Below are 24472 nucleotides of genomic sequence, written 5' to 3' on the forward strand. Positions count from 1 at the left end.
GGCGATTATTTTTCAAATGTTGGGACCTGGAAATTATGAATGGTCGAACCCATAGTGACAGACCTGGAAAGAGCACCTGGCATCAGGGACCGCATCAGAGTACAATTGACTACATTTTTACCAGTGCGGAAGTTACTTCTGTGATCAATGACATGGCAGTCACTCAGAGTCCATGGAGTGACCACAATCCACTGATTTTAACTTTTGATGCTTCACCTTCTATCTCTGGGAATACCTACACTGGTGATTTAACTGTAAACTATCCTGCTAGTTGGATTATCTGGTCTGATAATATACTTAAGGCTCGTAGGGTAACGGGCCAATGGAACATAGATATTGAATCAGAATTAGGTTCCATGTCGGCCGAAGAAATCGAAAATTGGATAGTTAGTTTTTCGGGCCAGCATGCTATGTCATGATCTCTGCTTCCAAAAGGTCAGGACTTACCCAACTCCCTTGGAAGCAGACCCATAACCCAGGTTCGGAGTGCCAACCAGTCCCAATTGGGACCTTTTGGACCCTGTCCTGGCGCCAGTGGCACCAGGCTCATAAATATGCCCCGTCCCAGCGCTGGAAGCGCCGGGCTCATAATGCTTGGGTGGACTTACCTGCAGCAGACCATGCTGCTTACTTACCTGCCAGTTGAGCCTCTAATCCTCTTCTGTTTGGGACTACTTTTCCTGTTGGGTGGGGCAGGAGCCACTCCCTAGGTTCAGAACACTGGAACTCTTCTGGAAAGCAGGAACGCTTTTCTTACCTAGGCGAGGCTGTGGAAGGAGACACCTAAGCACTACAGGAGGCTATTTAAACCACACCCGATGGTTGAATCTTGCTTTGCGTTATTCTGCATCCTCTGCAGCAGAACGCTCATCGTGTCTTCTGCATCTGATCCTGGGCCTAAGGGAAAAAGGCTTACCATCCTGAATCCAGTCTTCAGCAACACCTATAAAGACAAGAAAGAACAGGTTAGCATTACGGTCTTCAGTGACAGCGCTTCTCTTACCTGGTCCATCGGCTGTCACCAACGCCTCGCGCTGCATTCCGGCATCTGAAAGACAAAGACTTACCTACTCTTCGCGTGCTCCGGAGGTCTTCGCACTGCATTCCGGCATCTGAAAGACAAAAGTTTACCAACTCTTCGCACGCTCCGGAGGCCTTCGGCGCTGCATCCCGCATCTGAAAGACAAAAGAACGTGCGTTTAAAGACATTGGGTAACTTTATTACTCACGTACCAGTACTCCTTCCCACGCCGAACCCAGTGGGTATTCCGGCACCCTTCAGCAGCTCCGAACTTGTACCTGCAAGATAAAAGGACAGTTAGTGCGCATCGTGAAGCAGGCAACAAGCGCTTACTTACGTGCTTCCAGGCGCTTCTATTCCTCACACGGGTTCCATCCTCAACTCACTTCAGCCCGTCATCCGCCATCGCCGGAACCCTGCAAAACAAGAGACATCATTATAAAAGACTTTTAAAGACATTTGAAATACTCGGAACTTACCGTTCGTGCAGTAAACGACGGACAGCAGTCCTCTGAGGTCAAGAGGCCTGCACCCTTATCCAGTGAAGAAACTGGTTACGGCACCCTACCCCGAGGCAGATGGAGAGCTCGGCGTTCACTTACCTGAGGTGAGTGCGTTAACCTTTGGGGTTCTACAGGAGAAGAGAAGGGGAAGAAGAGAGACACCCAATAACCCCGGTTCATTAATCCCATATTTTCTATCTGCAGACATCTTACTCTTCGAGTCAGACATACAGTGCACAGAGGTCCAGCCCAAAGAGCCAACCGTGTGTTACACATCACCTTTGAAGATACAGTATTCGCCCGGTCAAGACCGGTACCTCTGCGGGAATCAGGTGAGCGTTACAGAACGCAAAGCCTACCGCAAAACTCCCGCCCAGGCGCTATGGAAACCTCGGATACCGACCAGCTAGCCCAGTTACTTGGGGAACTAAGAGCAGAAGTGCATGCAGCCCGTCAGGAAACGAACGCTCTAAGAAGGGAACTGATTATTTCCAAGGAGCGAACAGACGATCTCGCTAGACAATTGCTACAGTCACAAGCCGGACAGACCCCATTACCCGCATCAGGGGCAAATCTTCCTTCAACATCCTCTATGAATCCAGTGCAAATCAACCTACCTGGGAATGTACCTCTGGCTCCGCCCGAACGATTTTCTGGTGACCAAAAGAGGTTTGCAGTATTTATTAATCAGTGCCGGTTGCATTTCTTATGCCGGCCAGCAGCCTTTCCAACTGATCAAGCTAAAGTAGCTTTCGTGCTTTCGTACCTTAGTGGCAATGCGGCAGACTGGTCGATCCCTCTAGTTAATCAAGATGATCCAGTTCTCCATGATTTTCAAGCTTTTCAGCTCAGTATGGAAAAACTGTTCGCAAGACATTCACAGGGGCAGGCCTTGGACAATGAGCTTCTTTCGTTGCGACAGGGTAATCAAGAACTTTTGGCTTATATTGCGTCTTTCAACAGACTGATAGTGGAAACTCAATGGCCTGAGGACAAAAGGACTACGCTGTTTTATAGAGGTCTATGTGGAGAGCTCAAAGATGTGTTAGCCCAAGTAGTGAATCCCCCGCAAGACTGTTTGGACTATATAGACTTAGTCGTTCAAATAGATCACAGACTGCAGAACAGGAAGGCCGATCGTTCCAAGTTTGATGCTCGAGTATTTTCCAAACCACCAACTCCTTCCAAAGGAGTAGACTCCAGGGAACCCGGCAAATAGGGGGCCTGAAAGGACCACTAACACAAAAGGAGCGGGAAAGGAGAAAACAGTTGCAATTATGCCTCTATTGCGGGAACTCAGGGCACTTTCTTCGAGACTGTCCGGTGAAACCAGCCAAGAAGGCAGTAGGAGCTGCAGTTACCAAGGTCACAAACTCTGAGCAGGGAAACAACCTCGCCCGACAAGAATAGAGGTCCTCTTGCCGAGCGTTAAAACCAGTTCCGTGACCTCACATTTCGTGATACCTATGGTCCTCATTAACCCTGATCATCCGGATCGATTACATGCGATTGAAGCGTACGTCGACAGCGGTGCCATCGGCAATTATGTGGATCATGAAATGGTTTTGAGGATGAATCTAACTCTTTGTCCCAAGGCTGTAAAGGACGTCATTACTACGGTGGATGGTACGGAGATAGCCTCCGGACCAGTAACGCATACCACTCAAGAAGTGACGCTAGTAAGTCAAGATGGACACCATGAGAAGATCGTGTTCGATGTGATCAAGGCCCCTCAGTTCCAGATTATTCTAGGAATACCTTGGTTAGAGAAACACAATCCTCAGATCGATTGGCGAGCAAGAACGGTTCAGTTTCCAGAATGTGTCTCTACTTGTCACCCTCCACCTGGTGTTGCACTGGCAGCAATATCTTCGGAGACTCCCCAGTTACCTCCCGAATACCTAGAATTCCAAGATGTTTTCCGGAAGGATCAGGCTAACACTCTACCTCCTCATAGGTCTTATGACTGCCAGATAGACCTGATACCTGGATCTACTCCTCCTTGTAGTAGAATTTATGCCCTCACCGAGCCTGAGAACCTTCACCTCCGACAATACCTGGATCAATACCTAGCAAATGGGTTTATTCGTCCTTCCAAGTCCCCAGCTTCTTCAGCTTTGTTCTTCGTTCCAAAAAAAGAAGGGGACCTTAGAACTTGTATAGATTATCGTGCCCTGAACCAGATCACCGTTAAGAATAGATATCCGTTACCTTTGATCCCTGAACTCCTGGACCAAGTCAGAAAAGCATGCATATATACAAAGCTGGATCTTAGAGGAGCCTACCACTTGGTACGAGTAAAAGAGGGCGATGAATGGAAGACTGCCTTCCGCACCAAGTATGGGCTATTTGAATATCAGGTCATGCCCTTCGGACTTTGCAATGCCCCGGCCGCCTTTCAATATTTTATGAACGATGTCCTCAGAGAGCTCATAGATGTGTGTGTTGTTGTTTACATTGACGACATCCTCGTTTATTCTTCATCGGAATCTGAACATCGGAAACAAGAGAAAATGGTCCTCGAGAGATTGCCTCAACACAAACTTTTCGCCAAGTTGGAAAAATGTGTTTTCATCGTGACTGAAGTTGAGTTCTTGGGATTCATATTATCACCTAGCGGAGTGCGTATGGATTCAAAGAAGGTCGATGCAATTCTCAAATGGCCATCAACATCCTCCGTAAAAGGTGTTCAAAGCATGTTAGGCTTCGCTAACTTTTACCGCAGGTTTATCCCCGAATTCTCTCGAATAGTCCAGCCCATCACCGCCTTGTTAAAGAAAAACAAACGTTTTGAATGGTCTACCGAGGCGGAGCAAGCTTTCCAGAATTTGAAGACTAAATTTATCTCTGCACCAATTTTAAAACATCCTCGCCCCGAACTCCCCTACATCGTTCAAACTGATGCTTCGAGCCTTGCCATGGGGGCAGTTCTATCACAAAAGGACCCAGTAACCAATCAGTTGCATCCCGTGGCATTTTGGTCCCGCAAATTCTCGCCTCCTGAAATCAATTACACTATTACTGATAAGGAACTTCTGGCTATCAAGTCTGCCTTTAAGGCTTGGCGGCATTATCTTCTGTGGGCCCGACACACCGTGACTGTGATTACAGATCACCGAAACCTGCAATATTTGAAAACCGCAAAAGCCCAATCCTCTAGACAACTCCGTTGGGCACTATTCTTTGCCGAGTTTGACTTCATAATTACCTATCGACCTGGTACAAAAAACGGTAAAGCTGATGCCCTTTCCCGGATGGGAGTGGAAGAACACTTGATCAACCCTAAACCTGTACCTATCATTCCCGAACAAAGAATTCTGGGTGTAATCGCCACACAATCCATAGAGGAAGTTAAGGATAAAGCCAGGCAACTTGTAACTCCAGCAAACATACAGAATTGGCATCTGCAGGGAAAGGACTTTGCAGTGAAGGACAACTTATTGTATTTCCAAGAACGATTATACCTGCCCAGCACAGATTTACAGAAAAAGGTAATCTCTTGTTATCACAATTCCTTAATGGAACGACATCCCGGTATGGCCAAAACCTCAGAAAAGATCAAGCGCTACTTCTGGTGGCCGTCTTGGAAAAAAGATATCAGAGACATTATAATGTCCTGTGGAGTATGCGCCCAAAACAAGAGTCAAAAGGAAAAACCAGCCGGCCTCTTACGCCCTATTGACATCCCACCTCGCCCTTGGCATACGCTTTCTATGGACTTCATCACCGATCTACCTCCATGCTCCGGATACAATACGATCCTAGTAATCGTGGACTTATTCTCCAAGATAGTGCATTTCATTCCACTCAAAGGCTTGCCAACAGCAACAACTCTGGCCCGAGAATTTCTCGAAAACATCGTCCGACTGCACGGTTTTCCTTCAGTTCTAATTTCAGATCGAGGTAGTCAATTCATTTCTCATTTTTGGCGAAGTTGCTGTCGGTCGGCTCAAATTGATGTGAGACTATCGACCAGTCACCACCCTCAAACCGACGGACAAACCGAGAGGACCAATCAAACTCTGGAACAGTATTTACGCTGCATGCTGCAACAAACTGAAAAAACTTGGAAAGATATCCTTTGGATAGCCGAATATGCCTACAATAACTCTGTCCACTCGGGAACTGGGAAAACCCCGTTTTTTCTTCTATACGGCAGTCACCCTCGAACCTCGGAGTTGGATCCACTCCAAGATCTTGGAACACCAGCAGTAGACTACCTGCATTCTACAATCACCCAAGCCTTTAAGGAAGCCGTTTCTCACCTTCAAAGGACTAAGGAACAATACAAGAAAGGAGCAGATCAACATCGGAAGGAAGCCCCCAATATCAAGTAGGAGATCAAGTCTGGTTATCCACCAAATATCTACCTCTAGAAGGACCACGCACATTCAACCCAAGATACCTTGGTGCCTATTCCATCACTACCATAGTAAACCCAGTAGCGGTCAAGTTGGACTTGCCCCCTCACATGAAGATACATCCGGTCTTCCACGTCTCTCTATTAAAACCCGTGCAACCTCAAACCCGACTAACTAAATCTCCAAAACCTATCCTAGTTGATGGAGAACTCGAGTTTGAAGTCAAAAGCATCCTGGACTCCAAGATCTCCAAATCTAAACTATTTTACCTAATTGACTGGAAAGGCTACGGCCCCCAAGAAAGATCCTGGGAACCTGCAGAATATGTCCACGCTCCTCGTCTAATCAAAAGATTCCATCGAACATTTCCTGACAAACCCAAACCCCCGGTTTGGGAGGGGCCTTGAGGGGGGGTGCTGTCATGATCTCTGCTTCCAAAAGGTCAGGACTTACCCAACTCCCTTGGAAGCAGACCCATAACCCAGGTTCCGAGTGCCAACCAGTCCCAATTGGGACCTTTTGGACCCTGTCCTGGCGCCAGTGGCACCAGGCTCATAAATATACCCCGTCCCAGCGCTGGAAGCGCCGGGCTCATAATGCTTGGGTGGACTTACCTGCAGCAGACCATGTTGCTTACTTACCTGCCAGTTGAGCCTCTAATCCTCTTCTGTTTGGGACTACTTTTCCTGTTGGGTGGGGCAGGAGCCACTCCCTAGGTTCAGAACACTGGAACTCTTCTGGAAAGCAGGAACTCTTTTCTTACCTAGGCGAGGCTGTGGAAGGAGAGACACCTAAGCACTACAGGAGGCTATTTAAACCACACCCGATGGATGAATCTTGCTTTCCGTTACTCTGCATCCTCTGCAGCAGAACGCTCATCGTGTCTTCTGCATCTGATCCTGGGCCTAAGGGAAAAAGGCTTACCATCCTGAATCCAGTCTTCAGCAACACCTATAAAGACAAGAAAGAACAGGTTAGCATTACGGTCTTCAGTGACGGCGCTTCTCTTACCTGGTCCATCGGCTGTCACCAACGCCTCGCGCTGCATTCCGGCATCTGAAAGACAAAAGCTTACCAACTCTTTGCACGCTCCGGAGGCCTTCGGCGCTGCATCCCGCATCTGAAAGACAAAAGAAGGTGCGTTTAAAGACATTGGGTAACTTTATTACTCACGTGCCAGTACTCCTTCCCACGCCGAACCCAGTGGGTATTCCGGCACCCTTCAGCAGCTCCGAACTTGTACCTGCAAGATAAAAGGACAGTTAGTGCGCATCGTGAAGCAGGCAACAAGCGCTTACTTACGTGCTTCCAGGCGCTTCTATTCCTCACACGGGTTCCATCCTCAACTCACTTCAGCCCGTCATCCGCCATCGCCGGAACCCTGCAAAACAAGAGACATCATTATAAAAGACTTTTAAAGACATTTGAAATACTCCGAACTTACCGTTCGTGCAGTAAACGACGGACAGCAGTCCTCTGAGGTCAAGAGGCCTGCATCCTTATCCAGTGAAGAAACTGGTTACGGCACCCTTCCCCGACGCAGATGGAGAGCTCGGCGTTCACTTACCTGAGGTGAGAGCGTTAACCTTTGGGGTTCTACAGGAGAAGAGAAGGGGAAGAAGAGAGAGACACCCAATAACCCCAGTTCATTAATCCCATATTTTCTATCTGCAGACATCTTACTCTTCGAGTCAGACATACAGTGCACAGAGGTCCAGCCCAAAGAGCCAACCGTGTGTTACACATCACCTTTGAAGATACGGTATTCGCCCAGTCAAGACCGGCGCCTCTGCGGGAATCAGGTGAGCGTTACATATGAGTAGACGCCCTCAAACAGTGAAGGATAAGTCCTCCCATTCCCCATTTGATAAGATAGTTTGCGATGCGAAACGAAAACTTAGGGGAGATATTCGGAAACTTAGGACTACTAATTATTCCTGGAACGTTATTGCTCTCAAAATCAGAAAGCTGAAAAATAAATACACTACCTGGTTAAAATATTATTAAAAAAATCTTAAACTGGGCAATTGGAGTAAAACAGTGACCGTGCTCTGCTCTAGAAACTCATGTAATATTTGGGCTATTTTAGGTGGAGCAAAGAGTAAAGGGAGTACCCCTATGTTGAACCCAATAGGTGGGCAGGAATGGGTTTCTTTTCTTGAAAATCGTAACAATTGTGTTGTTGGATTTGTAGAGTCGCCTGGTCATATCTCTCCTGTATACTCCCCTTTTACTGTTACCATTGAGGATCTATTAAGCAATATAAAGAATCTAAAAGCGTCACGAGCACCAGGCCCTAATGGGCTGTCCAACGCAGTCATAAAGAGCAATCCTTCATTCTGGGCAAACTTAATGAAGATATTGTTTGAAAAAGTGATGGCAGACGGTACAATTCCGATTACATGGCAAAGGGCCATTTTGATATCAGTCTTTAAAACGGGTAACAGACTGGACCCGGCCAATTACCGTCTACTATCAATGCTTGACAGCACTGGAAAACTGTTAGCCGCTTTTTTATTAAAAAATCTGCAAGCATGGGTAGACAAAATGGGGCTTTAGACTGGGCTACTCAACGGCTCATAACTTGCTAGTTATGGATTCTCTTCGGAATCAAGCACTGGTCCCTAATAATCCACCTCTTTATGCTCTCTGTCGATTTTAAGGCCGCTTTCGACACAGTTAATGGAGCATTGCTGTGGCATAAGCTTAAAAGTTGGTCCTGTCCCCCCTCTTTGATCTATTACCTAGAGCTTCTTCATACAAACACCACGGTACAGTTACATCTTGATACCCTGGGCAATCTAACACCTCCAGTTATACAGCGTAGGAGTGTTAAACAGGGCTGTGTTACTGCTCCCCTGTTGTATAATCTTTTTGTCTCAGACATACCCAAATATTTTCAGGGTGTATGGAATTGCCCCCGAAAGCCAGCAAGACTAGGGGCACGATCTTGGCTTACGCCGATGATATTGTGATATTTGATCACACTTTTAGTGGTCTCCAGAGGTCAGCTGTCAGACTATGGCAGTATGCAGAGGCCAATGAATTAACCATTAATCAGAACAAAACTGAAGTACTACTGTTTACAGCCAGTAAAGTAGCACGCCCCGCTATGCATGTAGGTATTTTTGAAATTAAATACACACACACATAAATATCTAGGAGTAGAGTTTGATAGTAGGGGGAATCATACACTCTGCATCCAGACACGAAAGGTTAAAGCAGCTCAATTTACCGCCTTGATATGCAGATTTACTCAGGAGCAAAGTGGTTACTCTATTTGGGGTGCAAGACAACTCTATGTTTAGTGCTTTATACCTATGGTTATATATGGTCTTGAAGCATTGAACAACATGAATTTAGAATGGCTTCAGATATTGGAGGGGAAATTCTGGAGACGTATACTAGGCCTTCCTCAAAGTATACCGATGGCAATATTGCGACTTGAATTGGGACTTCTATCCTTAAAATCTTTAGTACTGCGTAAGAGAGCAGAGTTGTACATTAAGATTAAGAACAATCCTACTAATCCTCTTCTGAAATGCGTAAATGAGGCCATGAGGAGTAATAAGCAATCTAAACTGGAGCAAGATATGTTAATCCTTAGTGAGGTAAGCGGTTGGTCCCCTAGCTGGGACCAAGACAACCAAACAATGTTTTACCATCTTCAGAAGTCTATCTCGCTCTGGGATTGGCAGGAGAATTACACGCATCTGGCTTCATTAAGTAGTTATAGTTTTGTGACTTATGTTCTTTACACCTTTAAGAAGAGTCAACTGTATCTTAATCTCTGCCCTTCCCCTGCGCTGAGACACTTTATTTTACTAATGCGTATTAATTGCTTACCTACCTTAGCAAATTGACCTTGGGATAATGTGTGTCGAGATCCCATAAGAAACTGTAGATTATGTGGTATAGTAACTAATCCTGAGACTGAAAGACATGTGTTAACTCAGTGCCCAATAATGACTCGTTATTCCAAATATCTTGGAATTTACGTACCTAACATCGAACATATGAGATCTAATGATTTCTGGTACTATTGCATTAATACACTTAATCCGAAGCTCCATATTGCACTTTTTAACATCTGGAATATTGCAAGAAAACAAATGAGTGGCAATGATTAGCAGAAGGTATTATGTCTCTTTTTGATTCTACTTATCTGTCTTAGTTAAGACAAAGTATTTTCTTCTGTTTTATGCATTATCAAATGTGTAAAGTTTAAAAAAATATTTTTAAACTTTATCACATTATAATAAATACATTTTCTTTTTCAGTAAGAAGTTTTGAGCTGGCAGCATAGTAGCGTTGCCTTTGAATTCTTTTCTTTGGTGCACATGAGGAAAACCCTTGCAGCCATTATCGGGGTGTTCCATGTTCCATCTCGCCCCATATGTGCGTGGTAAAGACAGCGCAGCCATTATTTTGGTGACTGCAAAACGCAGTTTTGATTTAAGACAATGGTGCTCAACGGAGCCAGGGCAGCCATTCTGCTGCTAACTGCTGAAAATGCAGTTTGGTGATGTAAGGGAGTTCTGCTGGGCTGATAAATGTAGCCCACAACAGGAAATGGGAGTTAGTCTGCACCAGGGAATTTCCTTGGCAGATGGCTCTGGGGGATGCACTGAAGGTCAAGTGAAACTTCATTCTCCTCTATGCATTCTCACCGATCCCTGTAATACTGCTAGTTCTCTGGAGACTGAGCCTGTTCAGTCCCATGTTGATATGATATGGCATTTATAACCCACCTGTACACAAGCGTTTCTCTGCGCGACAAGACAAGGAGGGGGAAACAACGACAAAATAACAATCTTACTAGGCATTGTGTCATTTAGATCGTGCAAGTGCGGGGAAGATGGAAGGGGAGAAGTGCAAGGGGTGAGGGGAAGGGGGAGTGCTGTTAACTCACAAGTGCAGCTAGCGGGTGGCTCATAAGTGCAGAGTAAAGGGACTGTATGGTTGCAGATACAGACCCTTAAGTGCTGGGGAGCCCGGGGGAAGTGCAGCGGCAACTGGACATGCAGGAGCCTGGGCATGAGTTCAGAGTGTGACCAGGTGACCATTGCGAGGAGCAGTCGGGTGCATCAGCATGGGAGATGAAGAGAAAGCGGAAGCGAAAAGGAAGGTTTTGAGTTACTTCCGGAAACAGAGGTGGTTCTGCTGAAGTTTGAGAGAGGCAGGGAAGCTGTTCCAGAGGGAGGCCCCAGCCAAAGAGAGGGATCTGCCCCCAACTCTCTTCTTGGAGAAGCGTCTGACCCTCACAGAGTTGGAGGTGGATGAACGGAGAGCTGAGAAGGAAGATGTTTTGGAAGAGAAAGTTGGAGTTAGAGTGGTCCCAGGCCCCAGAAAGCCTTGTAGATTATGCAGTGGGTCTTGAACTTGATCCTTGCAGCCATGGTGAGCCAGTGAAGATATTTCAGAGCTGGAGAGATACAATCCCTGGGCTTGAGGCCAAGGACAAGTCTCGCAGTCCTGTTCTGGATAAGTTGTAAAGGTCGAAGAGTCGGGGCAAGAAGATTTAGAAAGAGGCTGTTGCAATAGTCCAGCCTAGAGAGAACCAGAGCTCTGTAGACCGTGAGTTTCTGGGGGAAAGTGAGAAAGGGAAGAATACCTCTGAGGAGGTGCAGCTGATAGTTTGACTTCTTAGAGACGCCAGAGATGTGAGGAGAGACGGAGAGGGTGCAGTCGAAAATGACAGCAAGGTTACTAGCCTCACAGGAAGGAGCCAGGGAAAGGGCCCAGAGTGGGCAGCCAGAGAGAGAGAGGGGGAAAGGAAAGGAGGGACCGGGTGTCCCAATGAGGAGAATCTCGGTCTTGCTGACATTAAGGAAGAAATCATTGGCAGCACACCATTCCTGAACTACGGCCAGAGAGTCTGGTATAAGAGAAGAATCAGATGTGACTGATGGAAGCCTGAAAGAGAGCTGAGTGTCATCCGCACAACATTGAAAATTGGGGCAAAATGTAGTGATGCGGTGGCAAGAGGTGCCAGGTAGTTGTTGAAGACCCAGTGAGAGAGGTTAGACCCCTGGGAAGCACCACAAGTAGAGATATAGAAGAGAGGAAAGACCCCAGTTGGACCTGAGGGTTGGTCGGTGAGAAAGGAGTTCAAGCAGCCCAGGGCCTGTTTAGTAATGCCAAGGTTGTCACGGAAACGATTGAGCAGGATGGCATGGTTGACTGTGTCAAAAGCAGAGGATAGATTGAGGAGAATGAGTCAGAAGGGAGATTAGAGTCAAGATTGGAGAGCAAGTTTTCACAGGTGGTCAGGAGAGCACTTTCTGTGCTTCTGGCAGCTCTGAAGCCAGACTGTGGTCATGGACTCAACCAACTGATTCAGATTAAGCTGGGATATGGGCAGCTTTTCCAAGAGTTTGCCCAGGAAAGGAGTGATGATGATCGGGCGATAGCCGGAGAGGAAGGAACGGCTGAGGGCTTCTTTAGAAGGGGGTGCACAAGAGAGTGCTGAAGGGAGAGTGGAAAGTTCCAGTGGCAAATGAGTGATTGCAGGAATTGGCCAAGGCTGCAGCAAGGGTGTCTATGCAGTCCTTGATGGTTCTGGATGATCAGGGGAGAACCTGCTTTGACAAGACTTTCATAGATCGAACTTGTCTAGAAACATCATCAGGGGTGAACAGGGGAAAGGAGGAGAAAGGGGGAGGAGAGACGGCCTCAGATAGGCCAGGAGTGGTAAAGGAGGAGGAGGAGGAGGAGGAGGAAGAAGAGGTAGAGGGAGAGAGGGTGGACAGGATGTCCTGAGTTTTAGTAGTGAAATGACAGGCCAAGGCAGTGCAGAGGGCCTGGTAGGGAACAGGAGAGGTAGAGACTGCAGCAGGATTGGTTAGCTCCTTGCAGATTTTTTAAAGTTCGGCCAAGTTGGTAGATGCCAGAGAGATGCAGGGTTGGATGTAAGCTCTCTTCATAGAGAGGACAGGGAGTCTGTTCTGCCTTTGGACCAGGCGGCAGGCCAGTTTGCCAGGGGGTGCGCACGATGCCCTCGACATCCTCTCCGCTGCCCTAAACTTGCGTTGAAGCGTGGCTTGGTCGGAATCATTCCAAGAGTTGCACTTGGATTTGGGCTTCAAGAGTATCCTCGTGACGGGAGCAAGGACATCCAGAATGTTAGAGATGAAGGTCCGATGGGGCTGTGTCAGGGTGTGAGTTAGCCAAAGGTGCAGGAGGAGGAGAGAAAGTAGTGATGAAAGCCTCAACTGACACACGGTTCATGGGTTGGATGACCGAGTGTTAGGCAGAATCCTGTGCAGTTCCCTTGGGGAACACTGCAAAAAGATTAAGACTACAGGAGTGAGCAGTAAACCCAATTGGTAGCAGTCTGCACTACCCAGATGTACCTGGTAGCTGTGGCTGAGCAGTCAGACCTCTCTCCAGAAGAGTAGGGCAGTATATAGAGTATACACAATAGGGCTAAAAACACAGTAGAGCAAACAAACACTGACCAGAGCTTTGTATCAAAAATATATAATTATTTATTTAAAACACACTTTAGGCAATACACTAGCACTCTAAATCAAAAGCAAGTTAAAACACAGTCAGGTAAAGTATAAACACCTCCCTTGATAACTATTAGACAAGTCAGAGTTAAAACAACACTATTTGTTAAAACAGATGTGCGCGCGTAACCTAGATGGCACTCCAATAGTTAAGTTAAAGGGAGACAAAAAGGCAGGGCATAAAAATAAAACAGGTCCCAACACTTTTAGAAGTTCAATGCAAGGGAGTAAAGGCAGTATAGACTGTAGAGCCAAAGTTCATAGGCCAGGCCCACTCTAAATGGAGCAAAGCGAAATGTGCCCAAGATCACACAGTTTAAAATGCACTAAAAGTCTTTGCAGAATGTTCAAAAGAAGTTGGGTGATTCAAGAAGTAAAGGTAGAAGGTCTGGAGCCAACCCAGTTGGAAAGCCAAGGATTTAAGGGTCACCTTTAGCAATCTGTGGAAATAGAGGCCAGGCAGAACACAGTACCTTAAAGAGAGAGGAAGCTCCAGCGGTGGCAATTGTTCCTGGCAGTGGTTGCAGTTTGTTGTTTCGACCAGGGGAAGAGGATCTCATCGAGGAGGAAACTTGGAGTCGTTGCACTGCCCAGGGATGAAACCAGCCGCGGAGTTCGTCGGTTAAAAGGTTCTTACCTATCTGGCCGCCATCAGAGCCTACTAGAACTCAGAGAAGGAGGTCTTATCCTCCTCCAACCCAGTGGTTAAAAGACACCTGGCAGGCCTGAGTAGGCTCTACCCGCCAATCAAGAAGCCACATCCGTTGTGGGACCCTATGTGGTCCTTGGCACCCTAGCACATAAACCATTCGAGCCAAGGGTGTTCGCAGACATCAGGCTGGTCACCATTAGCACAGCCCTCCTGGTGGGCCTTACCTCTGCACGCAGGGTCAGTGAAATCCAGGCTCTGGTGGCTTCAGAGCCATATACGACTTTCCACAAGGACATGGTGGTGCTTAGAACACACCCAGCATTTCTACCTAAGGTTGTTTTGTCTTTCCATCTTAATGAAGAGATAGTCCTACCAACTTTTTTCACTGACCCTAAGGATGAGCCTCAGAGGGTACTGCACTGTCTAGATGTTGGGTGAGCCCTAAAATTCTATCTCAACAGAACTAAGAGCTTCTGCAAAACTGAGGCTCTGTTTGTCACCTTCGTTGGATCAAAACCTGGCTATCAGACTTCCAAAGCCTCCATAGCAAGATGGATAGTTACGGCCATCAAAGAGGCATATGAGGGGCAGCATAAATCTCTGCCAGCTAATATGCATGCTCACGCTATTAGCACGAAGGCCACGGCGGTTCATGTCCCTTTGCAGGTCATCAGCAAGGCGGCTACATGGGCTACGCCTACAGCCTTCTGCAAGCACTACTGCTTGGATGTCAGCTCCAGGTCAGATGCAGCATTTGGTCAGGCAGTTTTGAGGAACTTATTTCCTAGGAGGGTCAATTCTCCACCCTGGGGCTACATTCAGTTGTAATCGCCCATATAGTATGGAGGAAAGGGGACGGGGACATAGGAGTAATTATAAGTTACTCACCGTAGTGACTAACGTACTCCTAGTCCATAGTCCCCTTTCCTCCATACGTCCCACCATCCTCCCCCCTAATAAAACTTGTGTCATTAGGCAATGGTAATATTGTCAGTGCTTCAAAGGGGACTGAGGAGTGGCGCCGGTGGGCGGCGTCAAGTGAGCGCATGCTCCCAGGGCCGTGCCCATCAAAACTTAAAGGGGAAGATATTTTTTTCTGGTGAAAAAGGTTCTGCCTCCTATCCCTAGCAAGGGACGCCCATATAGTATGGAGTGAAAGCGGAATATGGACTAGGAGTACATTAGTCACTACGGTGAGTAACTTATACTTTCTCCCAATATAAGGTGGACTTTGGAGTGGAAGAATCTGGTTTCAAATAAGGCACTGGGTCATACAGCCGTCCATTAATGGGGCAGCAACACATAGCTTAACTCCTTTTGAGAAATATCTAGTGTCCGACTCTGGGGATAAACATCTAGTGGGGGCAATGTACTCACTTATCAAACAAGTGGAGGAACCAGGGCAAAGGAAATATATGGCATCCTGGGAAGGGGGGGGTAACAGACAAGAGAAAGGGGCAACAGAATGGAAGCATTTGTGGGCTTTGACTACAAAAGTGATGGGTGGAAGGTTTTGAATGAATCTGTACCACTGGCAATGCTCTGGGCAACCCTCCACAACACCGTTTTTCAGCCCGTCTGCGCCATTGCAAAAGGGGTCCAGCCATATGCAAATCAGTCAGGTACTGCCACCAATGGTAGCAGCCCAGCCCGAACTGCTAGGCCAGGTCCCCTCTGCACAGAAACACAAGCAACCCCAGACATGTTTCGGCCTTGTTGGGCCTCGTCAGTGAGGTGCAGCTTGATTCCCTATGGCGCAGTCAGCAAGGGACCCACGTCTGGGCATACCCTCTCTTAAATAGTGAGACAAACTTTGACTACAAAAGTGATGGGTGGAAGGTTTTGAATGAAACTGTACCACTGGCAATGCTCTGGGCAACCTTCCACACCACCGTTTTTCAGCCTGTCTGCGCCATTGCAAAAGGGGTCCAGCCATATGCAAACCAGTCAGGTACTGCCACCAATGGTGGGCTAACAGACCCAAGTTCCCAAGATCCCTGACAAATTCAGGAAATATGGGTAAAATGTATGTTACAATGGCACCTAACTCAAGATAAAATACATAGATTCTACCCCTCAGTGTCTTATTTGAGTTGGAGGCAACGTGTAAGGATGGCGACTTAGAATCATATTTGGTGGGACTTCCCTCATATCCAGGATTACTGGAGGGTAATATGGAAAGCACTAGGGGAGGCACTGGGTCTGAAAGGAAGGGGCAACAGGGGCCTGTCCATATTGGGGTTGGGGGACAACTGGAAGAGTTGCCCACCAGAGTGTATCATAAAATATGTGATTTTGGTGAAGGCAGGGCTGCTGGGGGTGGTGCAAAAATGGAAATCGAAGGACCCTCCATCTGAATATGAATGGGTGGGAAAAGTCTGGAACGTTGCAGTATTGGAATGGGCTACCTACTCTCTACAAGGGGATCATCAAGGATTTCTGGTGGACTGGTCCCGGATCGTGGGGTTTCTTCAAAAAGGGGCAAGGGGGAACTGGTGCCTGAGGAGCAGGAGCATGAGACTGCTAGGCCTGGTGGAATAAACCAGGTTACTTGACACTAGAAGGTTAAGATTTAAAGGAACTTATAAGGCATACCCACCATAAATGTTCAGACTCTCGGCAGGGGCGGGGGCAGCAGAGGGGTTACAGTGTTATGGAACATTGGTGAAAATGTTAATAAAAATGTAAATGGAAAAGAAAATATGGGATTGGGTACCAATCTATTGAAATGGTTAAATCCAATTATATTATCAAAAGGCTAGAGTAGGAGTCAACAGAGAACGTTCCAAGACATTTTGTTTACACCGGGGAACTAAACAAGAGTGTCCCCTGTCACCTCTACTTTTTGTTTTAATAATATTATCATTTACCCTTCATGTTAAATCTAATGAAGCTCATAAATTGTGCGTATTTGTGGATGATGTCTTGCTAGCTGTTAGAAAACCAGGAAGTATCCCAGAGGTCATGCAAGAATTAGAAGCCTTTTCGCAGGTCTCTGGTTTTAAAGTAAATATGCCTAAATCTGAGATCGTCAAATTCACACTTCTGAAAGATGACAAAGAAATGTTTGAGCAAAGATGGCCTTTTTAAGGGGGTAATGAAATCAATCAAATAATGATAATGATGTGTTATTTATATAGCGCCTTTAGCCAAAGTGCTTTACAGAGCACATATTTACTTACAATATCACCCAACCGAAATTGGACTCTTATCAAGCTTGGAAGGATATAAGGCTGGGTTGGCCTTGCCGGGATTCGAACCTGTGACATGCAGATCACACTCAGATCGCAGCAGCGAGCGCTCAACCTGCTGAGCTATCTTACCGACATACGTAAGTATACAAATACCTAAAAAGTTCTCTGGATAATATCACGCTACCCATCGTAGACTTATCAAGGAAATAAAGAAGGAGCTTTACAGATGTAAGTAAATATACACATCATGGGTGGGAAGAATAGCAATATTAAACTCTCCCACCTATGGAGCATAACCTGCTCCTTCCAGCTAGAGGCTGTTTGGCTATGCACTGTAAGCTACCCTACCTTTCCACCTAGCGTGAATGGGTTCGAAAAGCAAGAGAGATCTTTGACATAATCTCTCTGCAATGTTGCATGACACCCCAAAGCCCTTGCAAATGGAATGGTATCCCTTTCTGCAATGCCACAATACGAAAGAAGGAGGCCTGAAAATAAATGTGACACGTAGAGGCACAGGGACAACAGACTCAAATGGAAATGACTGATCCTAGGAGGTAACAAACTTTCCACTGACACATCACCAATGGTTATTATAGCCACTTGACTGTCACCCACACCACTTACGGTGATGGGGCAAGGGTAAGTTTAAAGGAAGAACATGACGTTGAGACCATGTTTCCCATATGTGACTTTCGTTACTTGGAATGGAATGTCTTTTGGTTGTGGAAAAGGTAAAATGGGTGCATACTGTATGAATATCTGATGTACATTATGTCTACCAAAGTCATGACTTAAAGATGGTTATCGAATTTTAAAGCCTCAATAGATTGATTGGAAAGAATGAACATTTTAGCTCAATTTTTGTATCTTTTTCGGGTCCTTCCCATATTGGTCCCCAGTGTTGATTTGATAAAATGACATAAATAATTTGTCAATTTTGTAAGAAGTGGCAAGAAACCACAAATTAACAAAGTTTACTTTGCAGACTGTGGTAGTTTGGAGGCGGAGTCATAGGTTGTCCAAACATTAGAAGTTACTTTAAGGCTGCTCTGATTTGAGTTTTAGAGGGGTGGTCACAAGCCCTGCTTGTTTGTGGAACAGGCAGCCGCAGAGAGGTACATATTGGCACAGCAATAGCTACCTAAAAAACACAATCCCAAATGTTTGTATGTGAATCCTATCACTAAAACCACACTCACACTATGGGCTAGGGTGTCAAGAAAGAAAGGCAATAATATACCCATTACCATTCGCAACAATTTTGGTCAACTCATCGTTTATACCAGGGTTGGTAGAGTGTAGATTTAAAAGATAAAAAGAAGGTGTTTGTTGTAAATTAAGCAACCTACACCATGATAGCAACATTAAAAGCTTCTAGAAATGTAAAAGGGGATTTGTGGTCCCTGAAACTGATAGACTACAATACCTTCAAATAAAACAGTAGGTGATGCAGTTTATCGTCAAGCCAGAGGGTTCCAGAGAACTTACACCCTTCGAGGAGCTCATGAAAGGTATGATTTCTGGTATCTATACTTTTCTCATAACCCACAGAAGTTTGAGATCTGGTAATTACATGAAATCCTGGCAAAATTATCTTGTCAGGACCATTGAAACTGAGGACTGCTTAGAAATATGAAAAATATATGCGGAATTACCTTGTTGATACATAGGTTCGATACCCAGTTCAAACCTATCTTCAGGTGACATGGGACGCTAGCCCTACTGAATAGATTCTATTCAAATAGGTTCCCTCTTGGCTGGATAAATTATGGGAAGTGGGCATGTTTTATGAAATCTGGTGGGAATGCCATATTGCTGGAATTTTGGAGTACCCTATCACAGCAGATCTTGCTTTTTGGCTACTGAATTTTCATAGTGATGCTACCCATGAGTGTACAGGCCCAAATCGCAGATTGTTCTTCAAATTGACTCTAGTAGCTAAGTGGTGCATACCCAGGGCCTCATGCGCCCTAAAAGGTTCTGAGCGTTGAGATGTAAAGAGCAATGTTAACACTGCATATGTGTTTAACATTAACAAATTACAGTATCCTGGGCCTTAACGTCATTTACCAGAGGTTTCTTTTGATTTAAAACTAGTTAACCTCTTAAGTGACAAGGACGAGTATGCTTTGCATAGACTTCAATAATAGCCTGGCACTTAAGGGGTTAACTGTTGAAGCATATATTCATGTAATGTTAGGAGAACTAAAAATGCATATACTAATTAGAAAATCTGTATGTTTCAATTTGACAAGATGTACTGCAAAACTCAATTAAATAAAACCAGTTGGAAAAAAACAGCTGCCACTTTTCTGCCCCTGAAATGTTTTCATAACTCGTTACAACTTTAACCAGTCTTTGTTCTAAAATATCAGGGCAATCTTAAAGGTAACTCGGTCATTTCCACAGCAGAGTATACCACAAACTCCCTGAAGCCCCAAACCATAGTATTGGTTAGAGCAGTGAGTTCCTGATGGACATAACATGCTGTGTTCTGGTCATCCAAAACTGATGCTCATGCAGGCTCATGCCTGGTTTCCCCTAAAATTCTTCCAGTCTCTGTATGTTCTGTTCCATCAACTAGGTAATTTATCAGCACTGTTTTTAGGTGTCATTTAAATATAATCAATTGCAGAATTTTAGATGTAATTTTATTCTTTAGGCTTCCAGCTTGTGTCAGCACAAAAAGGTGGACGGATAAGGTCTATACTGACACTTTGAATTTGTCCATGCAAAATACTGATCTGGGCAACTAAGCCATCAATTTTGTAATCATGATATGCATGAAGGGACAGATGCAAGAGGGAGAAACCTGTACATTAATGATTCAATAAATGCACGTCCTCCTCCTTATAAGTGATCCATCTCCCCCATGCATGCCCTTTATATAGACCTTACCCAAAGTCGAGAACCAATTTAAGTGGTAAACGTCTACAACTTTACAATATATTTCTACTTTGGGTTCTCTTTCCAGCACTAAATAAATTTGGTTTCAACACAAAGCTGCCCAGACCCCTACGCCTGAAGAAACCATCCCCATTATTCATCACAGACCTCAGTCTAGTAAAGAAGTATTAGTTCTGGGCGTACTAGCACACTGCATTACCACTACACAGGACGTTCCAAAAAAAGTTAAGAAATTGAAATCAATAAACAGGTCAGCAGAGCACATTCTTAGCCTAAAGTAATCTGACAACACAAAGCTTACACTCCAATTTTTACATTGTCTTCCCAACAAAGATAACTATCGGTGTGCTTTCTATAAGCTATCCTGCATCTTATACCAGTCCTCCTCGGTAGGCTGCTATTATCTCAGCAATTGGTTATCTCTTAACCCCAAAAGTAACAGATTCTCAACCTTGACACAAAAACGTAATTGAACAACAGCAAATATTCAATACTTCAGTGCAAATAGACAGACGTGTTTTATTCTGTCACACCTGAACTAAAATTAGCAGAGTGACCCAGACACTGAAAACAATGTTTTTCCAACAATCCTTCGATGAACAGCTTTACCAATCAGCTGATCTTTAGCTTGCAATTGTAACTGTCAGTAACTATATCTAACTTGTTTACCATGTACCCACTTACTCCACTGTTTACGAAATTACTTCTGTATCCTTCCAGCATTACTATTGCACTTGTTCAGTATACAATTAAACTGCTACAAATGATATGAATTGCTACACTAGTGGTAGTCTGACAGTCGATCTTCTTGGTACTCTATGAACCATGAAAAATAAATAGAATTCTTTCCCATGTTTTAGATTCTGCTGTTGGAAATCGATTGGAAATCAGTCTTATATGTTTTAACATTGCATCTCAATTACTAACTGGAAATTACATTTACCTTTTTGAAAAGGCAAAGGAAATTGCTATTGATTAAATAGTTTCACAAATTGTAAGATTTCTCAGTTTTACATTTTTACATCTGTTGATTAAAGTACAACAGTTAAAATGTTAACAGTCACATCACTTATATCCTTCCTTGACTGTAGATGGACAAAAAGGAATGCACCAGCACAGTGGAGGCGGAAAGACAGACAGAAACAACACACTGAACATTTACGTCTTGACAATGATCAAAGAGAGGTGAAATCAATTTAACAATCTAAATCAGAAATGTTTAAAATGTTTACTTATACCTAGGCAACACATTTCATCGAGCCTGGTTGGCCTTTAAAGGTTATCTACAAATTGTGTTTAAATTGTGTTACACATTTTATTTTAATTCTATTGTGTGCTACCCTACATAAAGCACAACCTTTTTGCTATTATTGGTAGACTTTCATGAATTTAAACTTTGCTTTATTATCTTGGGCGCTGCATACAAGCATGTATCCATATTTCACATTTAAGTGTATTAAGCTGCCACTGCTTGCCTCATTGCCAGAAATTGCAAATAGCAAAGTATTTCTCATCTGGAAAATCGTTCTATTTGCTTGCACATAAATGGCCCATCTGGAATGCCCTATGCCTTGTTACATCATGAAAGGATCATCATTCCCTAGAAAAGGAAATGGTATGTTGCCTCTAAGCAGACATTCATCAAAGTCATGCAGGCCCCTAGAAAATATATGTTCCACATGTAATGGACTGGGCATGCTTCCATGTGCTATTCATATTCAACTTTTATTAATGGATTCTGGTGTCCATTGTACTGGAGTTTATGGACTAGAAAATGTGATGGAGTAGAAATGCTTGTGCTAATTCTTCTTAATGACTCGATTCTTCTGGTTAGGTCTTAATTGTAATGTTTTTTCACGTTGGATCTTTCATGGCACTTTTAGAAAAGAACCAAAATATTGCTGTCAGAGGATAATTACAAAATGGTGCCAAACATGCAGCAATGTCATGAACACCTTTGTGTTTACACACAGTGAGAATTGGTGAGAACAGGAAAGCTATGACTACCCCCCCCCCCCAGTAAAAGGAGGGAGCACCAAGTCTCATCTCTCCCCACTGCGTTCCTTCCTGTAGAGCTCCGATTTCCCTGGCCACTTCCACAGCACCCTGACAAATGCAGCAAAGCGGAAGACTAAGGTGGGGCAGGCCCTCAGGACAACCTGGAGGTACCATGGATTACATGTCCATCTCACAGCAGCAAAGATTTAGATTGTCATTTCATGCTACGAATTGAATGTTTGGACATTAGTATGTTGCAGACAAGGTAAAACAGCTAGAATGAGTGGGCATGGCCGGGGGCAGTGCAAGATGGCTGCATAGATACAGATCTCTGGTGAACACACTCATGCCACGGACCAGAGAAACAGAGAAATGTGAATTTTGAGAACCCAGAATAGCAAGCTCTAGCAAGGAGAGGAGTGGCTCTTTTGGCTTTGAGCCTTGCTGGAGACTGTCACATAAGTAAAGCAGAAGCATAAGTTGATGGGTTTGAGAAAAATGTATACGGTCCTTCAGTGGGCCAGGAATCAACTATCGTTGTACAAGACTGAATTCCTTATATGTAGGCTTCAGCAAAGGTTTTATAAAAAGGATAAACACTGACACTGCTATCATTCTAACTGAAAGCGTGCACAGAGGCAAATAGACTTGTAGCTCTACAACATCCTATAGGGGGAAATAACTGCAGGATTAAACAGGTTAGAGCTTTTTTGAGACATTTATGACACCAGGGGTCCGGTAACTATTGGAGACAATGATCAGTATTTAGACAGCATAGATTTGCCCAGACCATCGGAGCTTGGAGCGATGGCTGTGGGGGAACAGATAACAAGATAAGAGATTGTCAAGGCCACCTATTCTTTAAAGCTCCACACGTCTCCATACCCAGACAGGTTTCTTCTTATTTCTACAAAACAAATACAATGGCCCCTGCTTAGAGCTTTAACTTACTTTGCTCTTCAACTCAATAAAGGATGGGCATATGATTACCAACCCCATGCGGGAGGCTCTCATACCTGGGGAAAGACAAGGAGTAATGTTCCTCATATAGGCCCATTGCACTTTTAAATTTGAACACTAAGCTATAGGCAAAAGCAATTTCAATGAGAATGGAGCCCCTAATGCCAAAGCTGGTCGGAGGAAAAAGCAATGCAGGTTTATCCTGAGCTAGCAAAAAGTACTCATACTCTGTGTGAATTCTGAAGACAGACATGATTACACTTCTTCATTTGAGAAAATCAATGATCCTGTAGGTCGCTGTTCCGAGACGCTTATTGCTTGATGTGCTTTGCACTCTGAAGTAAACTGCACTGAGAATGGACACGTGTGGCTGGCTTACATACCCTGTACGAGACGTGGAGGCAAGGGTTGGCGTTTTGCAGAATACTGGTACCTACTATGCACTCTCCACACCTGTCGGCTCACATTGGCGCAATGCTGTGTTGCGGTGCGGTGCAAATATTTCAGCAACGGTGCGCCATAGGACCTTGAATCTTGGAATTCGAGGGGGAAATTTGAGTTTTGTTTCTCGTGTCAACACGCTTAAAATCAGCTTTGTCCAGTCCTTCTACGACCACATTGATGTTTCGCCGATTTTAGGCAACGGTGTCATGTTTTGAGGTAATGAAATCTAAGGAAAGGGATGGAGTGTACAAATGTCATGTAGCCAGTATACTGACATGGTAACTAACGCTTTCATTAATTGTTGAAAATCAGTGATCCTGTAGGTCCCTGTTCCGAGTCGGTTATCGTTTCATGTGCTTTGCACTCATACCGTGGAGTAGGCATGGAGGGGAGGTGAGAGTTGGCATGCTACATTGTACTGGGACCTGTGCACTCTCTACACCTGTTGCCTCCCTGCGTGGTGCAGTTCGGCTTTGTAGTTCAAATATTTCCAAAATGGTGCATCACAGGGCCTTGAAACTTGATCCCATAGGGACCTCAGAGTTTTTGTTCCAGAGGTTGAGATGCTTAAAATTAGCTTTCTCCGGTTCTTCTATGACCACATTGATGTTTCACCGATTTCGTACATTGCAGTACAAATATCTCAAATGATGCGAACTAGGCCTTTGAGATGTGGTTTTGAGGCCTTCAAGTTTTGTTCCTGGCGTTGAGACGCTGAAAATTTGCTTTTTCCGGTCCTTCTACAAACAAATTGATGTTTCGCTGATTTGGACGTTGCATTGCAAATAGCTCGGAAATTGTGCATCCAAGGGCCTTCGAGTTTTGTTCCTCGCATCGAGGTGCTTAAAATGACACCAACCTTGATGTTTTACCAGTTCCAGACAACTGTTTCATTTGTGCAGGAACTGAAATCTG

At 44.8% G+C, this 24472-nt stretch overlaps 1 protein-coding gene across 5 annotated transcripts in view; it reads left to right on the forward strand.

The window, feature by feature from the left end:
* The window catches only part of DENND5A (DENN domain containing 5A), a 2487481-nt gene that overhangs the window by 1031067 nt on the left and 1431942 nt on the right, over positions 1-24472 (forward strand). For all 5 annotated transcript variants that reach the window (XM_069623676.1, XM_069623672.1, XM_069623674.1 and 2 more), the window contains one exon: positions 21247-21340. In XM_069623676.1, the coding sequence (XP_069479777.1) occupies positions 21247-21340 (94 nt within the window). The remainder of the gene's footprint in view (positions 1-21246; positions 21341-24472) is intronic.

The sequence above is a fragment of the Ambystoma mexicanum genome, chromosome 11 (assembly GCF_040938575.1).
Source record: "Ambystoma mexicanum isolate Mex_15411 chromosome 11, UKY_AmexF1_1, whole genome shotgun sequence".
In the NCBI taxonomy this organism is placed as follows: domain Eukaryota; kingdom Metazoa; phylum Chordata; class Amphibia; order Caudata; family Ambystomatidae; genus Ambystoma; species Ambystoma mexicanum.